The sequence below is a fragment of the Carlito syrichta genome, unplaced genomic scaffold (genome assembly GCF_000164805.1).
Source record: "Carlito syrichta isolate Samal-C Ts95f unplaced genomic scaffold, Tarsius_syrichta-2.0.1 Scaffold310954, whole genome shotgun sequence".
Lineage (NCBI taxonomy): Eukaryota > Metazoa > Chordata > Mammalia > Primates > Tarsiidae > Carlito > Carlito syrichta.
In genome coordinates, this window is record NW_007255050.1 from 313490 (window position 1) to 324195 (window position 10706).

Consider the following 10706-nt stretch of genomic DNA (forward strand, 5'->3'; position numbering starts at 1 on the left):
AGATATGAATGCACTTGGCATTCACAGCAGGGATCAAGAGTTCCTTCTGAATGGCCAAATATATACAGCCTTTCAAACACTTCTATAGAATTTTAAGTGAGAAGAACCCTGGGGCCATCTAGCGAAGCCTGGCACACTGCATACTGCTATTCACGCCCACTCTACTCCAGTAGACCTGGATACTGAAATGTGCTTATCCTGGTTCTCTGCTGTAAAGCCAGATCTCTCTGATGAACATTTGTAATTTTGGCTTCTTCTTTTTTTGCTTTTTTCTTTTTACATTAATTGCAAGGTCGTTATTTGGGCCAGTTTCCTGCACCCCTCAGGATGCACAGGTGCAGACTAAGGAGCATTCATCCACACCCATGGGATTTGTCCCTCCAGTTCCCACCTGCCTCAGCCTCCATTGGGCCAGACACATGGGCCTCCTGCTCCCAGCGACATCCCTTCCCATTCCTGCAACTCCCTCCCCTCCTGGTGACTGGTGGGCTCCACTTGCCCCCTGCAGGTTATCCTGCTCTCCTCCTCCAAGACTCCTAGAACTTCAATCTGTTCTCAGTGAATGCCCCTCAGATGCATAAAGTGAAGGCAAGACTTGTTCTGAGCAGTCTCAAGCTTGCAATGGACCTCTGAGTTCATTGGCTTGAATTTAAAGTTTAGCACATATGTCCATGGGGCCTTTTCCAGTCACTGCCCCCGCTTTCTGAGGTCTTTGACCTTGTCACATGCTGTGGCTGTTTTATGGTTGCTGATGCTGGTGTTGGTGTTCTCTTGTTCTAGGGCTCTATTCTTTTTTACTTTGACTGCCTTTCCTCTGACTTCTGAGCCCCCTTAGGCAGCTCACTGTTCACAGTTGGCTTACTAGGGTTCAGTTCTAATCATTGGGAAATCCTATGCTATGTCAGTCCCTCAGGAGGTGAAAGGTGAAGAAAAGACTTGTACCTGATAGATCAGTGATGTGGAGCTGGGAGGGCTACCTGCATCCTGTGGAGTGACCAGAAGGAAGCTTCCAGATTCCAGGGCTACAAATGACAAGCAAAGCATCTCACCATGGTGCTTGAAGGCTCATTGCATCCAAGACAGACCCTGTTAAAATACAAATATATGGCTCTCATGTATTCAGCCCATATTGATGGAATATCTTCTGTATACAAAATACTGGGTATTATTCTAAGACATAAAAGTGGCAATAAATTAACACCCCCCATAGTCATATTGGCTTATTAGAATAGTGTGTTATCAAAGACAGCAGACAAAGGGGTCTAAGGATACATGACAAATAAATCTTGAGAAGGTCCAAGAAATAATACAAAGCCCAACTCATGGAAGACAGGCACCTCCTACACACACACACACACACACACACACACACATACACACACACACACATGCACTCACGCATGCATACACACACACACACACACATACACACACAGCCCAGTGAGATGTCATGAAAAGCCAAAGTTAGATGACTGTCCCAGGAATATTAAAAAATGTATGTTGATCCTGTGGATTCTGCTGGCTCCAAGTTTTAATGTATCCTGTATCCAAAACTAGAAAGAAATCATCATCTCAAGAATTAGAGTTAATCCTCTCATGTTTAACCTCTTCCCTGGCTTCCCACTACTCTTAGGATAGAGACCTACAAGACTCTGAAGGATCAGCCTCCTCCTTTCTCAACAGCCTTGACCCCTGGTCTCCAACCTCCTTCAACTCCACAAATGTACATTTCCTCTGTCGGGAATTCTCTCACTTCCAGTCTAACTCAGCTCTTTCTGATTCAAGATGCCCAAGGTTGTTGAGGAAAGCACAGGCCCCCAGCCAGGGTTCTGCTTCAAGTGGTTCCCAGTGTGTGGTCTCTTGTGGGTCTTATGTGAGACCTGGATCTATCTTTGAACCTTATGGATCCTTCCCCAATGGGTGCTCCAAAGTCACTGCTAGCAAGTTCTGAGCTTGTCTAAATGCCAGGGAGGATTTTCAGATTTGGCTTTTATTCAGAACTACTGTATTTCAAAAGACTCGGGAGCTGTAACAAACTCAAAGCCTTACTTTCAGACCTCAGTGTAGTTTTTAAAGTTCACCAGCAAGTAGGAGGATCACAATATCGATGAGCTCTTAAAAATGCATGAAGCCTCCTTAGTACAAGCCAAGAATTGTAATAGAATCCCTGTACATGGACCTCTGATATCAATCTCACATTATTTATTTAGGGTTTTTTCCTGGTTGCCATTTGGGAGTGAAGATTCATTTACCAGGAGAGATTCGTTTACTAGTTTTCATTACCGTACTGCAACATTAATATTAAACTAAAAAAGTGTTAGATCCCGTCTGCCTCTGGTATGGGCAGACTCCATGCTCCTCTTTGGGAACTAGCTCTTTGACACTGTCATGTTTTTGCTAGTATGATCTCTGTGTTTTTTATAGAAATTGCTAAAACCCAAGGTAAGCTTTCTTTGTTTCTTACTTTTGCATTCATATCCAGCTCTATCCAAGTATACATACCAAACCTTGTTAGAAACTGATGAAAGTTTCTTTTTATGTGTCCCCAGAGGAAATGCAAGCCCCTAAGAACTGTGATTCACTTTCATTCCACACAAATTTGGGAAAGCATATGCATGTTTTCACAGTCTCTGACTAACAGAGTATTGCATAAGAGGAGGAGGGAGGCTATTGCAAAGTGTCTTGGAATATTTGGCCCCTAGAAATGTATTCATTTGTTCCATGCTTATCCCCAAATTCCCAGTACAGATGTATGAAACCAATTTTCTTAGGTGAGCTAACTCAGATCATAAGAAAGACTCTTTGAGGCTTAATGGTACAAAATAGTGTGCTGCCTTCCTTTGACTAAAGATGAGAGCACTAAAACTCCAAAGGATCACATAACTATTTGGAGGCAGAGGCAGGATTTGAACACAAAACTCTGAATTTTCCAACTAGTGCTCTTTCCATTGTACTTAGTTTCTACTTCATCAGTTTCCACTGGAGAGAGACTTTGGGTTTTTGCCTTCTGACCGTGACTCCATTGGACCATGTCTTATTTTCTTCCATGAAGAACCGAGGCCATAACTCCTTATGAACTAGTATCCTGAAGTTGAGGAATACAGTTCCTTATCCCAGTTGAATTCAATGTTTCACAGGTAAAATTGAAGTGAAATCAGGATACACATGGAGATATGAACTTTGATTATCTAAACTAGGGTTTCTCAAGCTCAACACACTAATACTTAAGGCAGGACAGTTCTTTGTGGTAGGGGCTGTCCTGTGCATTGCAGGATTTTGAGCAGCATCCTTGGCCTCCAACCAGTAGATTTCAGTAGCAGCAATCCTCCCACCCCCACCACTGTGACAACCAAAAATATCTTCAGACATTGCCACGTGTCCCCTGGGGGAAAAAATTCTCCTTGATGGAGAAACACTGATCTAGTCTTGAGACATTTTTTCCTAATGTGGCGCATGGAAAGTGGAAAGAACCATTGTTTGAGGATAAATTAATGGGATGCACATCCATTATAGATTTTCTGAATCAATTCATTCTTGTTCTGTTTCAGTATTGATTTTGCCATCCTTCTTTCAAAGTTGAAATATATTCAAACTTTGTGTGTGAGTCTGAATATATTGAGAAAGTTCAGGAAGTTTCACTTTCCTGTCTTTCAACTGAAATGAGGCAGGTTTAATTCTGCAGTTTTTATACCATCAGGCCAACCACAGCTCAAATGCTCCCTTAGTGGAGAATGACAAGCTCTGAGCACGTATTGGCTGATAAATGTGGGGAATGCAGAGGGAAGCCAAATCATTTCAGGACCAGAGGCGAGGAGGTGTTAATGATACAAGTGTGCAAAGTGGTTAGGGACAGAGGGAGAAATCAATGCTGACTTATTTAATCAGAACTTTCAGAGACATTAGTGGCAACTGAAGGTCCCCAGAGGGCAGCAACAAGAGAATGAGAAATGAAGCATGATGTCAAATAATAAAGCATAATATTTCAGTAATGGCTAAATCATCCTCATCCCTCAAGGCGGGATTCATATCCACTGCCTGGGCTCCCTCCAGCAGAGCAGTGATGGGTGTAGCTTGTGACCTTCCATGGGCTGCTGTAAGGCTGATAAGGTGAAGTGTGAGAGATGGGCACCCCAGTGAGAGGTGGCTGGCTGCCATTGGGGACACAAGTCTTTTAATGCTCTACAAAGGCTATTGTATAGTTGATAATACACATTTATTCTCACCATGCCCACCTTTCTGGGGTCCTCTCTCTTCCCACTACTCTTTATCACTGTTCCATTGGATTCAGTTACCACACTCCCCCTTTCTATCTACTGTTCTCTATTTGTGACCCTTTGTCTCCAATTTTTATCATTCCATGGGTCTGTGTTGCCACATTTGCCACATTTCTTTCCTTCTACCTCCTTGTGTGTGTTTCCATCTCTTTGATCCTCTCTCTCTCTCTCTCTCTCTCTCTCTCTCTCTCTCTCTCTCTCTCTCTCTCTCTTTTTCAGCCATCCTCCCTCCTACCCACCTGCCCCATTCATCTCAACCTCCTCTGATTTCAGTCTGCTCCAGCATCTCTGTCCCTGGAACTCAGTTCTTCTCTGCTCATGGATGGTCACCACAGTCTCCTACCTCACATCTCTCTTCCTGGGTCAGTAATTGCATGAGTTGTCTTAGTGTGTGTAGGAAATGGATATGTGATTAGAGAATCCAGTTTCTCAATGGGTATCTGGATGAGCACATGGGCTGGTATTTTAATGGACATAAAGTGCTTGTAATAAACAAAGACTACTCTTGTGCTTTCTTCCCTGTAAGCCCATGAATTATTGAGCAAGCTCATTGGCAGCAGATAACATGGTTGAAAGGGCTGCTATGGGTGCTAATTAAAAAACACACTGTTGAAAGGAACTAATTAGAGCATTGTTCAACTGCATTGAGCTCTGCCTGAAAAACTGAACCATTCTAGGTATTGGATATTCAGACATCCTTTTCAGACCTGCAATAAGCAGACACAAATAGCCCCAGTGCATAAAGACGTAACGCTGAGCTGTGAAGAATTTTCATTTCTCACCAATCTATTTCAGCTGCTCAAAGCCTCTTGATCAGTGCATCTAAAGTGGAACCCCTGCAGGCAGAATGAAGATATTATGAGCCCTATCTTTTGATTTCAAACACATTTGTTCTGTCCAATCTAAGACCTGAGCATTCTGTAATCCAGCAGGGACCAAGATGCTATTGCATTGCAGGGGTTTAATAAGCTCTGTGCATTCAATGGGGAGTTGCTGAAATAGAAATTTATCCCCAAATCTATTACAAATATGTCGTGATCATGATTGAGTTGGGTCTTGGAAACAGCATGAGGCATTCTTGACCTACATTGTTAAATAGTCCTAGAGGTAAATGTCTTTCACAGTTTCTCAAATATTTGAGCATAATAAAAAATACTATTAGTCATATAAATAAAAAAGCAAGTTAATCTAATTTGTCTATAGAGCTCTGAGATAAAGGCAAATAATCATGTTTAGGAGATTGATATATAAAGATCCACAAATTTCAAAATTGGTCAATTAGGGTGTATTGATTCACATACAATATGATCTTCACATTACAAAGTAATTTTCCAATTTATTTCTTAATGACAGCTCTAGTAAAGTATTCATAGTTTGCAAATAACCCCAGGATAAAGAAAAATTTTAAAATATATGCGTTACCATAAATGAGCATAATTTTCAATGCCATAAAGTTTTAAAAACTAAACACTTGCTTTTTTCAAAAGCAAAACTATTACATATGGCAATATATTCCTGAACTTTTCACAGTAGAGTCTATAATGGTAGACCTCATGCCATTATTTTTTCAAAGCCAAAGTCTAATTGCATCAAGTTACCAAAATTCTTTTTATAAGAGTGCCAAATTATGTCATTTATTTCTGTAAGAGTTTTATGGCCAATTTTTTTTATCTAGGATTTAATACTGGGCTTCCCCTTGATCCAGTTGACTGCAGGAAGCCGATGTTGAATTAGAGGCCTTTGATTCAGTAAGCCAAATTCAGTGTCATTGGGGTCACTTTAGTGAATATTATGCTATAGTTTTTAATGAAATCATATAATTACTCTTTGTCACTTAATAGAATAAAGACATCCTGAAAAAGCCAATTAGAAAATGCTAAGTGGAATTTTGAATCATAAATATTAAGTGATGCAACAATGTAATAATGCAAGGACATGGAAATCACTTGGTAAATTTCCCAAGAATAAGGTCAGCATTCCCCTCTTCTGGGAAAAAGAACTTTTAAGAAAAGTAACAGCATTTTGAAAGACTTTATGCGTGTTTAAATTGTATAAAATGCATTTTTCAGTGCTTGTCTTGGTTTTATTTATTTCTAGTTCTCTTATGACCTTGAGTAGTCCTTTCCTTCTATTACACTGGTAATTCTCTTTCAGTGGGTATACCTGAAGGCATTTTCTAAGGCTCTGGGGTTTACGTCATTGTCTAAACACACATCACTCCCATTGCCTTGTTAGGCTGGCAACTAGACAATGGCGGCCCTTGTTTGGCTCCGGTGGTCTTGTGATCCCCCAACCTTACACCCTCAGAGCCCAAGGGCCCTAAGGGGCTGGGTAAGGATTGCTTGACTGAATACTATGAGCTTATAGGAAAATAAGGAAAGCAGGAAATATTTTGAAACAAAAAATTTTAAAAAACCAGACATTTTCCACTATTTTAGATTCTGAAATTAATGAGTTGTGCTAGAAATATGTTGTCAAGATAAAAAATGCATATTATTTATCTTTCTTTGCATGTCTTCAACTATATTAAACGTAACAGATCTGAAACCAAACTTATCATGTCTTGCCATCAAAATATGATCTCTGGCTTATACATCTTTTCACAGTTAGTGTTTCTATAGTCCATCCAGGTTCTGGAGAGAGTTGCCCAGACTCCTCCTTGTTGCTCATGACTCTCACATGTCATTGATTCTGCAGCCATCTTCCTTGGACATCCTTTGTATATTACCATTTCATTCCCTTTCTTACATTCCCCAGCTTCCCCCCGAGCTCAGACTATCCTCATGTCTCTCTCCCTGCGCATCCTCCTCCCTGAGCTCTTGGCTCCGGGACCCCACACCTCCAGTCTATTCTGTAGCCAGAAATTCTTACCTGATGTGTCATGAGTTACAAGTGTGCCAAGATAGTGAGTTCCTCAGACTTCAAGATGACCAGGAAGTGCCCCCTGTGTTCATCTCAGTGTGTTTCACAAATCTCCCTTGTCTACATGCATATTGAAGTGAGAAAGGTAGAAAGCACCGGGCTGGAGGATACATGCTGTCTGCACCAAAACAGCAGAGTCAGTCCAGCTCAGGGTGGGCAGTGTTCCTTGCAAAATGCACCTGGTGGCTAGGTTCTAATTGTAGGGAGGGGTGACAGAATGCATGAAAGCCTTGAATCAGGGCTATGAAAATGGAAATAAAAAGGAGTCAAGAGATATTTTGCAAATAGAATTAGCCTGGAAAAGAAGGTGCCAATAAGGTTTCAAGAATAGAAATAGTGATGACATTACATGAGATTGGGTATAGAGGAGTAAGTAAATTTGGGGATAAAGGTGAGAGTGGAGGTTAGCCTTCATGAACTGGGTTTGTAGACTGTGGCATTCAGAATTCAGGGTGGACATTTATGTGGAAATGTCTATCAAAGCAACTGAAGTCCAAGTCTAAGTTTCAGTAGAGAGAGTAAAACAGAAAAGATAGACATAAGAGCTAATTATAAAGAGATGACACAAACGGCCAAGCCCTCCAAAAGAGAGACTGAGAGCAGGCCAGTAGGAAAACTCTGTACTTAGGATACTGATAGAAAAAGGATCCAGTAAAGGAAGGTGGGAAGTGATTGTCAAAGAATGTAGGAAGAGATCTGAGACCACAGTGCCATGGCAGCTGAGAGTTACAAAAACAAAAATATCAACAGCATTAAATGTTGTAATAATTCAGATTGGATGAAGATCAAGAAGAAACCATAGAATTTGGCAATGAGAGGCCAGAGTTAACCTTCAAAAGAAGACAGGTTTTCCAAGAAGCAAATGTCAAAACAGACTAGATATACAAAGAATTTATTGGGGGAATTCTTGTGGAGAATGAAGAACAAGAAAGTAGTAGGAGGCGGAAGTTCAGGGACCATGATGAAGGTCTGATGCCTGTGAGAGGAGAAAGGGAAGAAAGAATTGGATAGGAAGAACCTCACTGAAATGTACTTCTGAGAAGGCTGTAGCAAGGCTGATGACGAATCCCTGAGCAAAAGTTGCCTGTTAGAGAAACCCTGCATTGGGCAGAGACTGTCATCAGAAGAACCCTGTCATGCTTGTAATTGACTTGGAGCAGCCCAGAGAAGCCCTGACATTTGGGGGCTGCAGTTGGAGACCATCAATCAACCTTTCTCCCCACAGCAGATATTCTTAAAGGAGACCTGAGGGTGCCTTTCCATGACACTGTAGAAGCCAAAGTAAGTGACCATGAGAAGGAAATAACACAAATACTCTGATCTGCGGTGTTGTTATTCTATACACAGCACAGCTGAAATAGAAGAAGCACAAGGAGAAAGTTAGAAGGAAGGCAAAGATTGTTTAGGAGGTCTTATGCTGTGATGTTTTCATCTGAAGCAATCACAGAAACCCATAACTAAGTGGTTGGCCAAGGTCACAAGGTGTTGCAGGATTGTCAAGACTAGAGCCAGTTCTTATTATTCTTTTCTTACCATCCCTAGCTCTCTCCCCAATCCCTTTGCTTTTCCAGTACTTCCAATTATATGCAGAGCTCAGTCTATCTCAATTCATACCCAGTGGATACTGTTGCCTTTGATATATGTTTTTCTTTCGTTTATCATGCTTTTGAAAGATCTTGTTACCTCCTTTTCCCTCATTCATGTATAACACTGAAGAGTCTAAGTTAATGTACAGGAGGGAAGCAAGTTCTTCCTGTACCCATTGGTGAGGTATAAGCCTGATTCTGCTTGTCTATGTGGTGAGCTCTGATGAAGTAACTTAAAAAATGCACTCATGTGCAGTGTCATTTTTGTCTCTAAACCCTGCATGGCCTATTGCATGCACACAGGGCACTGAAATGAAAAAATCAACTAACTGCTCTGTCTTTGTTTCCAGGTGACCTCATACATTTGCCTCCATACCTTAGAATGGACTTTTTGTTAAATCGAGGTGGTCCAGGCACCAGCAGGGACCTGAGTTTAGGACAAGCGTGCTTGGAACCTCAGAAAAGTCGGACCCTGAAGCGCCCCACGGTCCTTGAACCCATCCCAATGGAGGCCTCTTCCTCCACCTCTTCCACGAGGGAAGGACAGTCTTGGCAGGCGGGGGCCGTGGCCACATTACCTCAACGAGAGGGGGCAGAGCTTGGACAGGCAGCTAAAATGAGCAGCTCCCAAGAATCACTGCTCGACTCTCGGGGCCATTTGAAAGGAAACAACCCCTACGCAAAATCTTACACCCTCGTATAACAAACAGCATGACTGGACAGTGGTTGTAAATACAATTTAAACAATTCAATCAAAGCTACCTTTTTTTTACGGAATTCCAATATTTATAATTAAAGAAAATTGCCAAAATATATTAAAAAAAAAAAAGAAAATACTGAAATCACAGACAGTGCAAAGACTCTCCTGCTTTTTTTCTGTCTGAGTGTGAGCTCCATCCGCCTGGGCATCTGATTTTTTGGGAAAGAAGTCCAGTTTTATGATCTTCACAGGCTATTGCATTTTTACTGATTTTCTACAAAGTGCATGGGGGACTAATTAAACCTTCTGACTGGAAGTTCTATCACACAAATGTCAAGAAAGAAAACAGGGGGGTGGGGAAATTAGTCTATTTGTGGATTTAAAAGGAACGTTGATTTGGGGGCAGGGGAAAACTTCAGTCACGTTTGCACACCTTTCTTTCCCATTAGAAACTGGGTCCTCAATTTGATCTTCTTTTGTTGTTAATTAGGATGAGTGCCGTCAGTGAAGGGGTGGGGGGAATCAATTTGGTTTTATTTTTTTGTTTATTTTTTAATTTAATGAGACACTCTTTGCATTTTGTCTAAGCGAAATAAAAAAGAAAAGGTCGTCTGCCTTTATTTTGATGTCTACTTCTCTTGTCTTCTACTGATCGCTTGGTCCTCCTTCCTACTGATACTTCTGGTTGGAAACGCCAGGTCTGAACCCAGAGCCCAATTCAATAAACCAGAGAAGATACTAATGCTCTGAACTCCTCAGGAATCACTAGGAAGCACAAAGAAGGTACAGCTCCTACTCTCTGAGTAGAGATGACAAAATGTGAGCTGGTCTCCATCACAACGAGAGGCTGGTTTAAGTATTTAAAAACCCTTGCAAGGCTCTGCTCCTTGCCTGCCCATGGCCACAGATCAGCTGACTATGGCATATGGGCCAAATCCAGTCGCCTGCTGTTTTTTTTTTAAATAAAGTTTTGTTTAAACAAGGTCACAGACACTTCTGGCTATTGTCTAGGGCTGCTTTCATGCCACAGTGGTGGAGATGAGTTGTTGCAACGGAGCTCATGTAACCCACACAAAGGCTTAACTATTTCCTACCTGGCCAGCCCATTACAGGAAATATTTGCTGACCCTTGCCTCAAGAGTCCCACATGTAACCCCAGCTTGGGTGAGGAGGAAGAAGACCGACCCTCTATTACTTGTCCTATCTTTACCCTGACAGATACCC

At 41.6% G+C, this 10706-nt stretch overlaps 1 protein-coding gene across 1 annotated transcript in view; it reads left to right on the forward strand.

The window, feature by feature from the left end:
* The window catches only part of DSCAM (DS cell adhesion molecule), a gene marked incomplete at its 5' end in the record, with an annotated part of 312828 nt that extends 302726 nt beyond the window's left edge, over window positions 1-10102 (forward strand). The window contains one exon of the mRNA XM_008068451.1: window positions 9133-10102. Coding sequence (XP_008066642.1) covers window positions 9133-9485 — 353 coding nt within the window. The remainder of the gene's footprint in view (window positions 1-9132) is intronic.
* Window positions 10103-10706: the final 604 nt, after the last annotated feature.